The sequence below is a fragment of the Chionomys nivalis genome, chromosome 6 (genome assembly GCF_950005125.1).
Source record: "Chionomys nivalis chromosome 6, mChiNiv1.1, whole genome shotgun sequence".
In the NCBI taxonomy this organism is placed as follows: domain Eukaryota; kingdom Metazoa; phylum Chordata; class Mammalia; order Rodentia; family Cricetidae; genus Chionomys; species Chionomys nivalis.
Genome location: NC_080091.1, coordinates 99627624 through 99645690, shown reverse-complemented (window position 1 = coordinate 99645690; position 18067 = coordinate 99627624). Strand labels below are relative to the sequence as shown.

Below are 18067 nucleotides of genomic sequence, written 5' to 3'. Positions count from 1 at the left end.
TGTATATCCATGTTAGATTAAGAAGAAAATAATTCACCTCTATACTTTCACAGATAAACTCACAGGTATAAGATTAAAATCTTTTTTTAAAAAAGATTTATTCATTTATTATGTATACAGTGCAGGCCAGAAGAGGGCACCAAGTCTCATTACAGATGGCTGTGAGCCACCATGTGGTTGCTGGGAATTGAACTCAGGACTTTTGAAAGGGCAGGCAATGCTCTTAACCCCTGAGCCATCTCTCCAGCTCTAAGATTAAAATCTTTAACATTAAAATATTCTATATGGAAAATCTAGTTTTTATGAAATTAGAATATTGGAAGCGATTTTCAGATGAAAATACATAATTCTTTCTAAATGGCAGCTATCTTTAGCAGTAGAAGGTTCGAAAAACACTTGAAAATTTCTCAAGAGTTTCCATACTGAGACAAAGGCTCATCAAGGTGACTTTTTGTTTATTTGTTTTTTGCTTTTTTTCAAGACAAGGTTTCTCTGTAACTTTGGAGCCTGTCCTGGTACTCACTTGGTAGACCAGCCTGGCCAGCCTGGCCTCGAACTCATGGAGATCTACCTGTCTGTGCCTCACAAGTGCTGTGATTAAAGGCATGCGCCACCACTGGCTGGCCCAAGATTACTTCTAAGAAACTATGATTTTATAGTAGTTTATTAAACAGAAATATATTGAGTATGTACTATGTACTGATTTTTCTACAGGAATCAGAATTAACCAGATTGCAAGCCAAAATTTCGGGACATGAAAAGACAGAAGACCCCAAGTTTCTCCCAGCTTCATTTACAGCTCTAACAGAAATTATGCCTGATAGTCAAGATCCTAAGTTTGCCAAACATTCTCAGATATCATTCTTCAAATGCAGAAAACTGCGTCGCTCTATTAGTGCCAGTGACCTTAGTTTCAAAAGTCATGGCAACGAAGATCTCTCTGAAGAATTGCTACAGGACTTAAAGAAAATGCAATTAGAACAGCCTTCACCATCAGGAGGTGGTCATAAAGCCCTAGCTTTCAACCGTTCAGATTCATCTAAACCTCTCCCATATAACCTGGATGATAGTTCTGAAAGTAATGACTTTAGTACTCTTAGTGGAATGCTAAGATATATAAACAAAGAAGTGAGATTGTTAAAAAAGTCTTCTCCGCAGACAGCTGCTGGTTTAACTCAGGTATGTATTTCACACATTACCAGGTAATTTGTACCAGGCATATTGTTGCATACCTGTGATCCCAGCACTTAGGAGAGAGAAGCAGGAGAATTGTTGGGTTCAAGATCCTCACGGGGGGGCGGGGGGGAGAGAAAAAGTAATATTTTTTCTTCAATGGATATAATTTTATTACTTGAGGGGAAAAAAATCCCATATAGGGTTTGGAGAGATGGCTCAGGGTTAAGAGCACTGACTGTTCTTCCAGAGGTCCTGAGGTCAGTTTCCAGCAACCACATGGTAGCTCACAACCATCAGATGCGCTCCTCTGGCCTGCAAGCATACATGCAGACAACACTATATACATAATAAGTAAATCTTTTAAAAAAAAAATCCATATAGCCGGGCGGTGGTGATGCACGCCTTTAATCCCAGCACTTGGGAGGCAGAGGCAGGCGGATCTCTGTGAGTTCGAGACCAGCCTGGTCTACAAGAGCTAGTTCCAGGACAGGCTTCAAAACCACAGAGAAACCCTGTCTTGAAAAAAAAAAATCCATATAGATTGATCCTCCCTCATCCAAAGTGTTTGAGACCAGAAGTTTCAGGCTTCCTCAGATTGGAGATATTTGCATAGTATCTGGGAGATATTAATGAGCAAGTGAGTTTCTGAAGATGAAGTTTATAATTTAAGTATCATTAACAGATAGATGATATTTAAAGCCATAATGCTCGGTTAAACCAGTGGGGTAAATTGAGACAGAAAGTCATTTCCTAAGTATTTTGCTTTAAGGAAGTGTTCAAGAAATTGAAGATTCTAGGATGGGAAATGTAATTCGGTTGATAGGGTATCTGCCTAGTATGACCGAAGTCCTAGGTTCACTCTCCGGCTCTGTGTACACTGGGCATTCACCTTTATAGGATTATTAGATGGTATTACATAATAATATTATATATTATTGTTATAGGATTATTCCTGGCACCTGGGAGCTGCTAGGACCAGAGTTTATGGTTGTCCTAGGTTACTGAGTAAGTTCCAGGCCATCCTGAGCTACAGGAGATATTGTTCAAAAACAAAAATAAATAAATAAATAAACAACAAACCATCCAACCAAACAAAAACAACTTGGGAGGCAGAAGCAAGGTGTATCTCTGAGTTCCAGGACAGCCAGGACTATATAGTAAGACCTCCACCCCCAACCATCTGAAGGAGGGAGGGAGAGAGAAAGAGGGAAACAATTCTTTTATGAAATAGAAGAAAAAAATAAAAGTACAAAATTGTTCACAAGCCTTACTGGAAACAAAGCATGTTAAGGAGATCAGGGGGCCAGGCTGTGTGAATATGAAAACAGTGGTGGGAGAGAAATTTCCTTATTGATTATCTCTGTGAGAACAGCTTTTTCTATCTAGATCAGGGTAAGTGATGGAAGTTTGAGGGTTTTGTTTTGTTTTTTGCTTTATTTTGATTTGTTTTTGACTATCTGTCTAGGCAGCCGGGCCGGACTCCAACCCCCAGAGATCCCATATGATAATTAGTGCTACAGATACACAAGACTGGTTTTGGTAAAAATAACGATAATTTTATACAGGATAAATCTGATCCCAAAATGATAAATTTGTAATTATAACATATAGCATTGACTATATGCAAGGTACTATTCTAAATTCTTTATATAAACTCAATCCTTCAAACAACCCTGTAATATATACTATTATATTAGTAATAGTAACTAATAGTGCTTAGAATTTATTCTATTGTAGTGATACTATTATCTCCATTGTATCAATGAAAATCTGAGTCTCTGCTCTTACCCACTGTTGTGTTAGGAGCGGCAGGCTACATTCCTGGCACCCGGCTGCCAGCACGACTAACTTTATACCCGATAATTACACGGAAACTGTATTCTTTTAAACACTGCTTGGCCCATTAGTTTTAACCTCTTATTGGCTAGCTCTTACATATTGATCTAACCCATTTCTAATATTCTGTGTAGCCCCACGAGGTGGCTTACCAGGGATATCTTAGCCTGCATCTGTCTGGAGTGGGAGAATCATGGCGACTGCCTGACTCGGCTTCTTTCTCCCAGCATTCTGTTCTGTTTACTCCACCCACCTAAGGGTTGGCCTATCAAATGGGCCTAGGCAGTTTCTTTATTAGTTAACCAATGAAAGCAACAGATATATACAAGACCCACCTCCATCAACCCACTGTGCTCCATTGAGAATATCAGTGAATAGTGATCCTACATGTTCTGGCCTTGACACTGCTTTCTCAGTTGGGGTTCAGAGAGAACTTCAGCTGCGTTTGGTGATCCATAACTTTAATTCCAGCCCTGGGAAGACAGCGGCAGGTGGATTTCTCTGAATTAAAGGCAGCCTGAGCTACATAGTAAGACAGTGTAGAAAGAGACAGGGGAGAGGCAGACACTTGAAAATACTGTACAACTAATAAAATTATTTCTTATTCTGTACACCATTGAACTGTATACGTGTACTTTTATGTCATCTTACCTATTCAATTGTCATGAAAGTTTGGTGCCAAATTAAAATATTCAAAATACTATAGCTGTTTTTTTAAATTAGTTTTTTCAAGATAGGATTTCTTTGTGTAGCCCTGGCTGTCCTAGAACTTGCTCTGTACACCAGGCTGGCCTGGAACTCACAGAGATCTGTCTGCCTTTGCCTCCCAAGTACTGGGATTAAAGCTGTGTGCCCCATTACCCAAGTGCCAGTTCTTAAATTTAGAATTGGATTCGTAAAACCTAATGTAAGTTCTGTACGCAGATGTTTTGTTTGTTGTAAATGATGCTCTATGTCTTAAGTGCAGTAACCACCGTAGTTAGAACTTTATACTCACGTAACTCAAGAGGCTTGATTGCATTGCCTTTGTTGTTTTAATGAATTTTCGTAAATTCACCATACATATATTGTACCTTAATCTTAAGAGTAACTGAAGACATCTTCTCAATATTTTTTCTTAAGGGCCTGTATCTTTTCTTATCTAATTTACTGTTACCTTTCTTTTAAAAAGAAAGTAAGAAGATTCATAGCTAAGATTGTTAATTGTTGAATGAAATTTTGAAATCATTGTTTATTATTTAGTCATTTATATATGTTGAATTAATAAATGCTTACTGGTTTATAGAATGTGATATAAGAAATTTTTCAAATTAGGATACAGAGCCTTGACCTACAGGCTAGTTCTGATTCTCAGTTTATTTTGCGTACTGTTAAGTATGCATTACACTAATTTCCAGTTTAAAAGCAGGATTTTAAAATTCTCTTATCCCAAGGAAACTTAAAGTGTAGTTATAATAAAGCCTGGTATGCCAGACTGATAGAAAAATAATTTATTCGATTAGAGATGGGTTACTTTCAGTTTTGTTTTTCTGTTTCGTGGATGGTTACCCACACGGTCTAGGGCAGCACTGGGTTAATGACTGAAGACATTATGTAGACGTTTATGGCACCACAGCAAAGAGAACCCACAAAACGTTTTGTCCTGGCTGCCATTCTTTACTCTTTATTGCTACACTTAATTCCCTTTATCTTTCATGTTCAGATTTAATACGCACTGCTTGATACATCAGTTTTGTTTTGTTTTGTATAGCGAATGCCTTACCGTCAAATTTTTAGTTTGAAGAGGGCACAAGACACTGTATTTGTTTTCTAGCTATGGTTAGAGAATATCACCTTAAAGCACAGTTAGCACAACTGAGCAAACCTTAAAATGTGCACACAAAAAGTATTTAATAAATATTAACTTTCTTTCTTGTGTTACAGCCTAAATACTGATTTTTCCTGTGGTTAGCAGTCTGTTTCCTATGTTGGAAATCCAGTTCATAGTAAAGCCTCCACATAGGAATGTTAAATCAGGCTCCTTCTCTGACAAAAACTCAACCAAAAAAAAATAAATAAATAACCCCAAAACAAGCAAACAAACAAAAGATGTTTTACATATGGAAAACTCTGAACACATTCAGGTTGTTCAGAGACCTCATGTTAAGAACTCCTGTTCTGGGACTGGAGAGATGGCTCAGAGTACCCACGTTTCACAGGTAGCTGACAACTTCAGGGAATCTGATGGCCGTCTGCCTCTGCAGGACCTGCTCTCACATATAGCACACACTTACATAGGTAATTATAACTAAAGCCCTTCTGTTTTGACTGGTCATAGTTACACAATTTCATGATCCCATTAGTTGAGCAGACTAAGGCAAGAAGAGCACAAATTGGAAGCTAACCTGAGCACAGTACTCTGCCAGGAAAAACAAAACAAAACAAAAACAAAACAAAAAAAAAAAACAAGCTTCCCATTCTAATTTTGTTTTGGACTACAGCAAAGGAAACTTATTAGGAGCTCTATTAGGAACTTATAAAATATTACTCATGTCCATCCTATTTCCAAAAAGGGCAGTAAATAGCTCACAAAAGGTGATTGTGAGTGTAATTGTACCGGCATAAATGAAGGCAGACAGAAATTATAAAAATATTTTCAGTTTTAATTAGGGAAAGACTCACAGAACGTGTGGTTCCAGCAGAGAACAGGAAAGCAGAAGGGCAGGTGGGGAGTACGCCCGCAATCTTTATAAGTAAAAAATATCCTCAGGGGACACCGCCCTACAAGCAAGGTGATTGGCTGGGTCTCCCCTACATGTGAGAAATGACAAAATGAGCTAAAAGGGAAACAAAGATAGGAAACATATGAGAACATGATAATGATAATATTTTCCAATTCAAGGTATGATAAGATTTGACCCATTTTTTTAAACTCTCTTTTGTTGACTGAGATTTCTGTTCTGCCCAGTTCCCACAGTTGTTAAGTCCCAGAGGAATCACACAGAGGTCTACATTAGTTATAAACTGATTGGCCCATTAGCTCAGGCTCTTTATTAACTCTTATAACTTATATTAGCCCATTATTCTTGTCTGTGCTAGCCATGTGGCTCAGTATCTCATTCAGCGAGGTAGCCACATCTTGCTTCTTCTGTGGCTGGGCCAGGACTGCCAAAGAGAATGAGAATTCTCCTGTTCTCATTGCCTTGCCTCTACTTCCTGCCTGGCTACTGACCAATCAGCATTTTATTTAAAATATAATTGACAGAACACAGACAGTTGTCCCACACTACTCTTTAGTCTTCATCTGTCTTTATTCTTTCCTGTGCTGTGTTGCTTTACCTGCAGATATTTCTCTGTTGGCTTCATTTCTCCTGTATTCTTTTTTTTTTTTAAATATTTATTTGTTTATTATGTGTATAATAGTCTGTCTGTGTGTATACCTGCAGGCCAGAAGAGGGCACCAGACCCAATTACAGATGGCTATGAGCCACCATATGGTTGCTGGGAATTGAACTCAGGACCTTTGGAAGAACAGGCAATGCTCTTAACCTCTGAGCCATCTCTCCAGCCCCCTCTCCTGTATTCTTATCACCGGTTGCCTTCCTTTACTGTGTGCATTAATCTAAACCATAATGAGATGTTATCTCTAATTGTGTGTGTCTTGGTGTGGCTTTATGCACAGGTGAGTACAGGTGTCTTCAGAGTCTAGAAGAAAACATGGGATCCCCTGGATGTGGGGTTACAGGCACTTGTGACATGGGTGTTGGGAACCAAACCTGGGTGTCCTGAAATAGAAAGGACTACTCACCTGCTGAGCCTCTCTCCAGCCCTGCATCTAATTTTCATGTCTCCCAGTTGTAGTTTAAAACGTGGTTTAACCGTATGCTCCTGTATTAGCATTACCAGAATTACTTGCTTTTTAATAACCATGTGATATAGTACTGACATTTTCTGATTTTTTTAATTGGTTACTATTTTCTGCTTTATCTTTAAATTATATACTTGAATGTTATGGTAGATTTTAATGCTAAGTAATTATAATTTTAATATTCATAATATTAATCTATTTTGCATTCTAGGGAGGAAAATTGTAATTAAAAGAAGATGTCTATGTCATGAAAAATGAAATTGGTACTGTACTGGTTTTTATATATAGTGCATATTTCATAGAAGCTGTTATTTTGTTATTTTTTGAATAAATTTTATTTTTAATATTTTAAAAGAAACCTTTCTAAGATATAATTATATTTTTGGTGAAATTAATTTATTATTTTTGGTGAAAATTGCTGGTTTCCTTGTCTTTGCCTTTTACATAAAGATAATGGCTAAAATACCTAATAAGTAAATTTAGTGTTTGTATTTTTAGTCATGCTGCTGAATTATCTGCTATTTTGTAATATTTACTTCTTAAGTTAGTAATATGAATTCACTCAATAAGTTCTTCAGACTTGTTGGGTGTTCGATGTTTATCAGGAACTTTATATTTAATCATCAAAACAGCCCTATGAAGTAGAAACATTCTCATTTCTGTTTTCAGATAGAATCATTTTACATGGTAGAATTATATGTTCTAAAGAAAGTTAATCAGTGCAAGTGTTAAGAGATAGTTTTGAGTTAGTGACTCTTTATACATGATTAGCACGAAGAACTAGACATTGAAGCCCTTAGTATGTGTTATTAGTCATCATGTGGGTGCTGGGAGTCAAACGTGAATAACACTGAGTGAAAAAGTCTGGAACCAAAAAGTATATTTGAAAGTTTAGAACACCCAGGATGAGAATAACAGAAACGGTAGCCATTATCAATGACAGAAAGATTAGTTGACTTAAAGATGGTTGAATAGCAAAGAGCTGATCTGAAGAACCAGAGGAAAAAAATCTTAGAATAAATATGAAAAGAGCATATATAATGTTTGGAGAGCATTAAGGTTAAGAAGAGAAATGGGATAGGAAAAGTAGAGTTATAGCTGAAAATACCTCAAATTTAGTGAAAATAAATTAGAACCTGTAGACATAAATTCAGTAAAGCTTTAGTAGGACAAACACATACACACAATCCTCCTTAGTGATATAGTAGTGAAATCCTGAAAACCAAGTCTCATGTAGGAAGATAGCAGTCCAAAAGAGACAGATTTCTAATTATTAATTATAAATAATTTGATTTTTTGACAGTGTCTTATTATACATTATTATGTAGCCTTGGCTGGCCTAGCACTTCCCATGTAGGCCAGGTTGGACTTGAACCCACAGAAATGCTATGTATATGTACACTCCTGACACAGAGGAAGAAATCTTACAATTATTTATGGTTTATTGCTAATAAGCAGCTAAATTTGTGAAATGGAGCTCAAATTGTAGTAGTGTGCTACTGCAGAATTAGATTTATAGCTGTAAATGCTTGTACTAGTTCTTTAAAAAAGTTTATAACCAGTGATCCAAGTTTCTATCTTAAGAATCTAGAAAATCAAGGCAAATTAAATCTAAAATCAATTCAAGGAAAGGACAAGTAAAGATAATAACAGAAGAGGTGCTAGTGCACAGTCGTGCGGAGCGAGGTCTCAATAGACATCACGTCACCTGTGAGGTGCTAGTGTGCAGTCATGCAGAGCGAGGTCTCAGTAGACATCATGTCACCTGTGAGGTGCTAGTGCGCAGTCGTGCGGAGCGAGGTCTCAATAGACATCACGTCACCTGAGGTGCTAGTGTGCAGTCGTGCGGAGCGAGGTCACAGTAGAAGTCACATGTGAGGTGCTAGTGCGCAGTCCTGCAGAGCGAGGTCTCATAGACATCATGTGCTATCATTGAGGCAGTGCGATCCTGTGTCAGGAGTGTGGGCTCTGGACCAATTTGGAGCCTGGCTCTGCCATTAAGTTTCTGTGTCACTCTGAATAGGTCGTTTAATTCTTCTGTGCTTCACCCCACAACTATATAATATAATGGTGGTATCTAACTTAAATGGTCGTTTTGAGTATTAAGTAAATCATTATACTTAGAACAGTGGTTTTCAACCTCTGGGTTGCAAATCCTTTGGGAATTGAATGACCTTTCCAGAGGGGTTGCCTAAGACCACTGGAAAAATGCAGGTATTTGCATTATGATTCATAACAGCAAAATTACAGTTATGAAGCAGTAATGAAAATAATTTTATGCTTGGGGATCACTAGAACATGATGACCTGTATTAAGGGGTCACAGCATAAGGAAGGTTGAGAAGCACTGACTTAGAATAACAGCTGGTATTTAGTAAATGAATAGGAAATCTCTTCCTTTTGCTGTTCTGTAAGATTTCTTGTTCTTTAGTTATGTGAAGCAACTACTGAACTTATCAACTGCCCTGGTTTTTCTCTCCTTCAATACTGACGCTGTTGCTTTTTGGTACAGAAAACATTAGGTATGTTAGCATGCACCTGTAACCCCATTTCTGCAGAGCTTAGGTAAAAAGATAATGAGTTCTAGACCTGGCTACACAGTGAAACTGTTTCAGAAAAAAATAATAAGTAAATAAAAAAAGCATCACTACTGGAGCTGGAGAGATGGCTCAGGGGTCAAGAGCACAGGCTGTCTCCCAGTGGACCTGGATTCGATACCCAGCACGGCATGGCAGTTCACAACTGTCTGCAACTCCAGTTCCTGGGAATCTGACACCTTTATACCGAATGCACACAAAATAAAGTAAATATATTTTTTTAAAGCCACACTGTGTAAAGACTACTAACGATTCACTAAAGTCAGTTCTCCACCCTTTCTCATAAGTTTTATCTGGGCCAATCATCAGGTGTTTCATTTCTCTGCTCCCCCATTAGATTCTTGCCATCAGAACAAGCACTGAAATGATATTACCACTTCAGGTCAAGGCATCAGAATTTTACATATTGTTCCCTAAGGTCTTCCCCCTCCAGTCGTAATTGCCTGTACTAAACTCAGCCTTAAGGTCACAGAAAACATCATAGATGGCAAACAGAATGAACCTGGGTGCTCAAGTGACAATAACTCCATAAGTGAGAAATAAATTTGTGTCTTCTTAAAGTCATGGAGTCCTAAAGATCTCCTTAAAGTAGCATAACCTCACCTTAACATAGCATTATTCTTTGTTGCCTTACGTTCTTTTGGTATATCTTACAGCTTTGTCACACCTAAGTTCGTTTTGACACTCTTCACAGATGTGTACATATTTTTTCAGATGACTAAGCTTCCTGCTTTAAAGAGAGGAGGACACCTGGAGAAGAGAGCTCCCATGGCTTCCTGCCCCAGTCATTATAAACATAATATGAACTCATTTATCTACTTGTCACCTCATTGGAAGCTAGGCTTACTTCTAAGTAACATGGGTTTTTTTTTTTTTATTTAAAAATTTTAAAAGAGGGGCTGGAGAGATGGCTCAGTGGTTAAGAGCATTGCCTGCTCTTCCAAAGGTTCTGAGTTCAATTCCCAGCAACAACATGGTGCTCACAACCATTTGTAATGAGGTCTGGTGCCCTCTTCTGGCCTGCAGACATACATACAGATAGACTATTGTATACATAATAAATAAATAAATATAAGAAAAATTAAGAGTTTCATACATGTGTATTATATTTACATCACTTCTGTCCATCCTTTTCCTTTCTCCAATTTCTGCCACATACCCTACTCCCCCACCTCAAATTCATGACTTCCTTTTTATTACTGTTAACTGTCATCTATATGTCTATGTATATATGCTTATACATAAATGCCTCAACCTACTGTTTAGTATTGCTCATAATCACATGTGTTTAGGGCTGACCGTACCCACAGATAAATGTGGCTCTCTCCACTCCTCAAGGACATTTCTTTTTGCACCAGGTAGAAACTGTGACAGATCCACAGTTGGTAAATACAAAGAACATGTGACCATGGGATGTCCAACCACAGCTGGTTTATCTGCAATGCAATCCCTGAACCAAAAGCTCAGGGATCATCATAGGGGATGGTGGAAAGGTTGTTAAAAGCCAGAGAACCAAGAAGCCTGCTGTGAGTAGTACCTTCTAGATATGACAGCGAGGCAAGACCCATGAAATCTCAAATGGTGCATGATGACAATACCAGCCAATATGCCCACAAGGCTCCACCTCTAGATGAAGGGCCAAAGTCAATCATTGGATGCTCAGAGAGGAAGAATCAGTTCTCCAAGGATAACCTCCCTGATAGGTAACCTGTGTTCTTAATCCTTTGTTGCTTCCTCTAAGGATAAGAAACTTAAGCAAAACCTCTTGCCTTTTTTCTACGATGCGAAGGACACAGCAAGAAGTTACTGTCTCTGAACCAGAAAGTGTACTTTCAATCTTAAACTTTACAATTTCCAGTACTGTGGGAAAAACATTTCTGTGTCTATAAGCCTTCCAGTTTGTGGTATTTTATTTATTTATTTATTTATTTATTTATTTATTTATTTATTTATTAAAGATTTCTGCCTTCTCCCCGCCACCACCTCCCATTTCCCTCCCCCTCCCTCATCAAGTCCCCCTCCCTCATCATCCCTAAGAGTAATCCGGGTTCCCTGCCCTGTGGGAAGTGTAAGGACCACCCACCTCCATCCAGGTCTAGTAAGGTGAGCATCCAAACTGCCTAGGCTCCCACAAAGCCAGTACGTGCAGTAGGATCAAAACCCAGTGCCATTGTTCTTGAGTTCTCAGTAGTCCTCATTGTCCATTATGTTCAGCAAGTCCGGTTTTATCCCATGCTTTTTCAGACCCAGGCCAGCTGGCCTTAGTGAGTTCCTGATAGAACATCCCTATTGTCTCAGTGTGTGGGTGCACCCCTCGCGGTCCTGAGTTCCTTGCTCGTGCTCTGTCTCCTGCTCTTGATTTGGACCTTGAGATTTCAGTCCGGTGCTCCAGTGTGGGTCTTTGTCTCTGTCTCCTTTCATCGCCTAAATGTTTTTCTTTGGGTTCACCTTCTTAATTAGCTTCTCTAGGATCACGCATAATAGGCTCAACGTCCCCTATTCATGGCTAGAAACCAAATATGAGTGAGTACATCCCATGTTCCTCTTTTTGGGTCTGGCTCACCTCACTCAGGATAGTGTTTTCTATTTCCGTCCATTTGCCTGCAAAATTCAGGAAGTCATTGTTTTTTACTGCTGAGTAGTACTCTAATATGTATATATTCCATACTTTCTTCATCCATTCTTCCATTGAAGGGCATCTAGGTTGTTTCCAGGTTCTGGCTATTACAAACAATGCTGCTATGAACATAGTTGAGCATATACTTTTGATGTATGATAGGGCATTTCTTGGGTATATTCCCAAGAGTAGTATTGCTGGGTCCAGGGGTAGGTGGATCCCGAAATTCCTGAGAAACCGCCACACTGTTTTCCAAAGTGGTTGCACAAGTTTGCATTCCCACCAGCAATGGATGAGTGTACCCCTTTCTCCACAACCTCTCCAGCAAAGGCTGTCATTGGTGTTTTTTATTTTAGCCATTCTGACAGGTGTAAGATGGTATCTTAAAGTTGTCTTAATTTGCATTTCCCTGATCGCTAAGGAAGTTGAGCATGACCTTAAATGTCTTTTGGCCATTTGAACTTCTTCTGTTGAGAATTCTCTGTTCAGCTCAGTGCCCCATTTTTTAATTGGGTTGATTAGCCCTTTACGGTCTACTTTCTTGAGTTCTCTATATATTTTGGAGATCAGACCTTTGTCTGTTGTGGGGTTTGTGGTATTTTATAACAGCTAGAATGGACTAAAACATCTATATTAAATATCTAATCACTCCAAAACAAAAAAGAATAACAACAACAAAAAATCTTTTCCTTATCTATCTTTTCCTCTATCTAGTCTAGCTACCCATCTTGTCATACTTTGAATGGCCCAGCTTCTTTTTATTTTTTAAAAAATTTATTTAACTTTATTTTATGTGCATTTGTATAAAGGTGTCAGATTCCCTGGCAGCTGTGGTGATGACTTTGATTTGCGGGTGCAGAGTAGGAGAACCTGGCTGGGATATCCCTTAGGGGACTGAGCTGAAAAACCTTGCTGAGACGCTCCCCAGGGGGAGCAGAACAGAGGAACCTTACTAGGACCTTCTTAAGGGGACTGAGCAAGGCCAGCGGAGGAAAAGACGAAATTGCTACGTTTCTGCAGGGGGCTTCCCTTTAACAGATTGTTAGCAGAAGAAACATCTTGGGCTGGAGAAGAAGCAGATAGCTCTACGAGAAACAGAGAACTCAGCTGTAGTGGCTCTCCAGGAGAAGAGCAGGATCCCTCTATCCTGTGGGGAGACCATCCCCCACCGCACCACAGCTTCAGGTAGCCTGGCTTTCCCATAGTCAGGACACCTTTCCTCCAGGGCTGAGCTGTCTCCTTGTGGTTCCACCCCTCCAGAGCTGTCCTGTTGCGGCTGTACCCCCACCCCAGAGCTGTCCTGTTGCGGCTGTACCCCCACCCCGGCTGTCCTATTGCGGCTGTACCCCCACCCCGGCTGTCCTATTGCGGCTGTACCCCCACCCCGGCTGTCCTATTGCGGCTGTACACCCCCCCACACACACACACCAACTGTCCCATTGCAGTTCTTAGTATATCCTGGCTTCCTGATAAGTCAGGATATCCCAGCAGTACTACTGTGCCACATTCCCCTACACGCACCACATCCAGGACTTAGGTAGTGTCTGTGTCACTCCAGGAATGACTGGTCTTGGCTTTACCCTGATGTGACCACTAATGTTGAATTGCAGGAAACAGTGGTTGTTGTGCATCGTGATTTTGCAGAAGGATGCATCTTCATTTATTAAATTTTTCCTCTGTGATTCTTAAAGCAAACCCGAAATACTATTGGATTATGTTCATTTTTGAAGCCATTTCTTTCTAAAGGCGGGTGGTGTCTGGGTATGGGTTTCTGTTTCAGTTATTCTTCCAGTGGCTTCTCAGTGAACATGGTTCATTTCCTTTGGCAAAGCTTTCTCAGAACTTGAGATCATGTGTGCTCCCTGTGCTCAGCCCCACCAACAATCCTGATCTGGAATCTTGATTAGAGAGCTTATTTTTAGAGTTGGCCATATTTGGTCAGTATCCAGATGTATGAAAGGAAGTAGTGCATCCTTATGTCTTTGATCATTTTATCCTGAAAGCATTTGAATGCTGGAAGTTTCTCTTATTTATTTCCTTAACTCAAATCAGACCTACATATGTTTTCTGAACTAAATTTTAGTTTAGTTTTTTGACTTCCTAACAATTCATAGCTTGCTTTGGGATGCAGCAGTTATCACTCCGGGCCACCAAATGAAGCTCTGATTTTCCAAGCCATACTTGCTGCTTTCAAGTGTGTGAATGACAAGATTAGTAGTGACGACCAAAATTTGAATAATGCCAAGTGAATTTGGCTCATTTTTTGAGAACATCCAACTTCTGGGGTTTTTCCATTTATCAGGTCTCAAGTAACAGGAGAAGCATCATTCTAGGATGCCAAGATCTGCATCCCTTTTCAGAGTTCAAGGAGATGGTGTGGGGTCGGGTGGTGGGGTACTCCCTGCCTTTCTGTAATACTTATACAGCAACCTTGGGATGTAAGCCTTTAGTGGAAGCCTCCAAGAGGCAGCCTTTTTCTTTTTAGCACTGTTCTTTTGGTCAAGAACTTAAATTTCCTCATACAGTAGCCATTAAAATATTAGGAATCAGAAGCAATTAGTCTGGTTCCAATCTCTACCCAGAAAACTAAGCATGCTGGGTAGAAAAAAAAAACCCTGGCACTCTCCCTTTATACATGAAATATGTAGTGTACTAGACTAAAATAATGATCTGAGAAGAGTCTACTCCCTTGGTCTCCCAAATCTGCACTGCAAAATACAACTATAAGGCATGTATCATTGAGCTATGCCTGTTATATATTACTTAAATGTTGCAACCATTTTTTCTTTCATTCCAAAAATGTTGCTTTCGTTTGTTAATTAATAAAGAAACTGCCTAGGACCATTTGATAGGCCAACCCTTAGGTAGGTGGAGTAAACAGAACAGAATGCTGGGAGAAAGAAGCCGAGTCAGGCAGTCACCATGATTCTCCCACTCCAGTCAGATGCAGGTTAAGATCTTTCCTGCTAAGCCAGCTCGTGGTGCTACACAAAATATTAGAAATGGGTTAGATCAATATGTAAGAGCTAGCCAATAAGAGGTTAAAACTAATGGGCCAAGCAATGTTTTAAAAAAATACAGGTTCCATGTAATTATTTCGGATAAAGCTAGCCGGGTGGCGGGACATAGACCCGCCGTTCCTCAACACAAAAATTATCGAACACTTATTATAAAGCCAAGCAGAGGTGGCACAGCCTTTATTCCCAGTACTCGGGAGGCAGAGGCAGGTGAATATTTGTGAGTTTAAGGCTAGACTGGTCACCGGGCAGTGGTGGCGCACGCCTTTAATCCCAGCACTCGGGAGGCAGAGGCAAGCGGATCTCTGTGAGTTCAAGGCCAGCCTGGTCTACAAGAGCTAGTTCCGGGATAGGCACCAAAGCTACAGAGAAACCCTGTCTCAAAAAACCAAAAAAAAAGGCTAGACTGGTCTACAGAGAGAGTTCCAGGACAGGCAGGGCTACACAAAACTCAAAAGACAAAACAAAGATACCTATTATATGACCAGCACTATGGCCAGTCCCAGAGATGTAAATGTAAGCTTTTTTGTTGCAGTAGGCATTTGTATTTTGTGTGTTGGGTTGGTGGTTAGTTGGTTTGTATCCCCTGCTAAGTAGCCCAGGCTGACTTTAAAAGCATGACCCTCCTCTCTTAGCCTCCCAAGCGCTGCTATTATTGATGAGAACCACACACCCAGCAGAGATTACTCTCTTAAATTTGTATTAAGTAGGTGCTTTAAAAAAAAGAAAAGATGGTGAAAGCAGGATTGTAAGGTGAAGTATAGGATACTCAAGTCTAAATGCCAGATCAATAATGTGTTCTCTGCTAACTAAATGTGTACCTAACAATTAGGCAAATTCAGAGCAAGAGCTATTAACTTAAACTAAAGGGATAAGAAAAGAATGAACATTTAAGTTGAAACCTAAATTTTACTTTATGAAACCTAAATCTTACAGTAGTATTCCTAAGTACAATTCAATTCTCTCTGTGAAATTATTTCTGCCTGAACATTTTTAGGGGACGGCCATTCTTTTCTTCCTCTAAAGTGCTTGTCAGATAGCATGAAAATATTGGTCTTTAAATTTTTTTTCTTGTTTTATAATAACAGAATATTGTACAAATAAGATTTAAGTTGAGGCCGGGCGGTGGTGGCGCACGCCTTTAATCTCAGCACTTGGGAGGCAGAGGCAGGCGGATCTCTGTGAGTTCGAGACCAGCCTGGTCTACAGAGCTAGTTCTAGGACAGGCTCCACAGCCACAGAGAAACCCTGTCTCGAAAAACCAAAAAAAAAATAAATAAATAAATAAAGATTTAAGTTGAAAATTTTCCCCCCATTTATTATAAAATTTTGCCATGTAAATCTTTCTGTATGATGCTACTTAAGCTTCAATATTTTACTCCCATATCATACAAGTTATAAATTAATGGCATAATTTTATAAACTAGCTTGTGTATTTTCCAAATAGAATACTTTGGGAGACATTTTCTAAAAGAAAACAGACCAGTGTGATGTCACTCACCTGTACTCCAGTGTGATGTCACTCACCTGTACTCCGGTGTGATGTCACTCACCTGTACTCTGGTGTGATGTCACTCACCTGTACTCCCAGTGTGATGTCACTCACCTGTAACCCCAGTGTGATGCCACTCACCTGTACTCTCAGTATTTAGAGGGTTCCAGTTCAACTGGGACTACACAGCAAGACCTTGTCTCAGCAACAATAAAAAAGATTATTTTTCAATATGTTTTACCTATGGTCCTGCCCGTGACTCTTCTTTCCTCTTTATTTCACTGCAAACTGTGGTTCAATGTACAAGAAAGGTAGGTGTTTCTGGGAAAACAGAAAACAAATTCTTGCTACTTTCTTCATAAGTAGGAACTAAAATACCAGTATACAAATTCATATTTTAGAAAGACATGATTTGAATCAGCCTATTTACAAACCTGTAAACTTTTTGCAATTCTGTTGAGCAAAACATTAAGGGGATACAATTCTTTTTTATATGTATATTTTTTCATTAAAAGTTTCATACATACAAATAATGGATCCTATCTGTTTTCACCACCTATTCCCCTCTCTTAACCTCTCCTTCCATGGAAACCATTCTTCTCAACAAATGCCCTCATAACTTTCATGTCTTTTATGTATCTGACCTACTCAATTTAATTTGGACTGCTTTCATAATCATGGGGGGGTTCTTACTGGAGCCTGAGGAATTTTCTAATTGGGTACAGCCAAGTGCTATCCCGTCCCTCAGCCAGAAAAAAAAATTATTTTTTCAGGACAAGGTTTTTCTGTGTAGCCCTGGCTGTCCTAGAACTCTGTCTGTAGACCAGGCTGGCCTCAAACTCACAGAGATCCACCTGCCTTTGCCTCCCGAATTCTGGGATTAAAGGCATTTGCCACTACTGCCTGGCTGCAAAATGAATTATTTTGAACAATCCTGACCATTGTTGCTTGTAAAGGATTAATCTCCGCTTATTTTCCTAGAGGATATATTCACAAATACCTGTATCTCTCCCAGTTTTCCTGGAGTCTGACCTCCAACGTCAGATTCATCAAGAAGATACATCCATATAACTACAGAAAACGTCATTCTTGACCGTCCCCCAGCACATTTGCCTTTCCCACAGAGGGATCCATCAGGCCAGGACCCATGGGCATGTAGTACTGAGCTTAGGTAATGGACACAGTAAACAGGTTTACAAGTAGCCAGCTAGAGGCTCGCACTACTTGAAGGACAGAAAGGGCCATTGCAGTGCTGACCATGAGGAATGGAGCATAAACCTGCAGTATGCTGTGGACTGCACGTAGTAACAACCTGGTGAGACACAACAGCGAAAGAGAAACAAAGCTCAAGACCATTATGAACTGGTTCTGCAAGACTTAAGCTGTCTGCATGTTCTATGATACACACACGTCTACTAACCCTAGATAAGAAGCCCATGACAGACCAGTGTACAGATACCACTAAAGTCCAATTTGGTGAACCAGT

At 39.5% G+C, this 18067-nt stretch overlaps 1 protein-coding gene across 1 annotated transcript in view; it reads left to right on the top strand.

Moving 5' to 3' along the window:
- Ccdc18 (coiled-coil domain containing 18) overlaps positions 1 to 7106 on the top strand; it is a 127810-nt gene extending 120704 nt beyond the window's left edge. The window contains exons 29-30 of the mRNA XM_057772154.1: positions 715 to 1179; positions 7071 to 7106. Of these exons, the coding sequence (XP_057628137.1) occupies positions 715 to 1179; positions 7071 to 7085 (480 nt within the window). The 3' untranslated portion in view covers positions 7086 to 7106. The remainder of the gene's footprint in view (positions 1 to 714; positions 1180 to 7070) is intronic.
- Positions 7107 to 18067: the final 10961 nt, after the last annotated feature.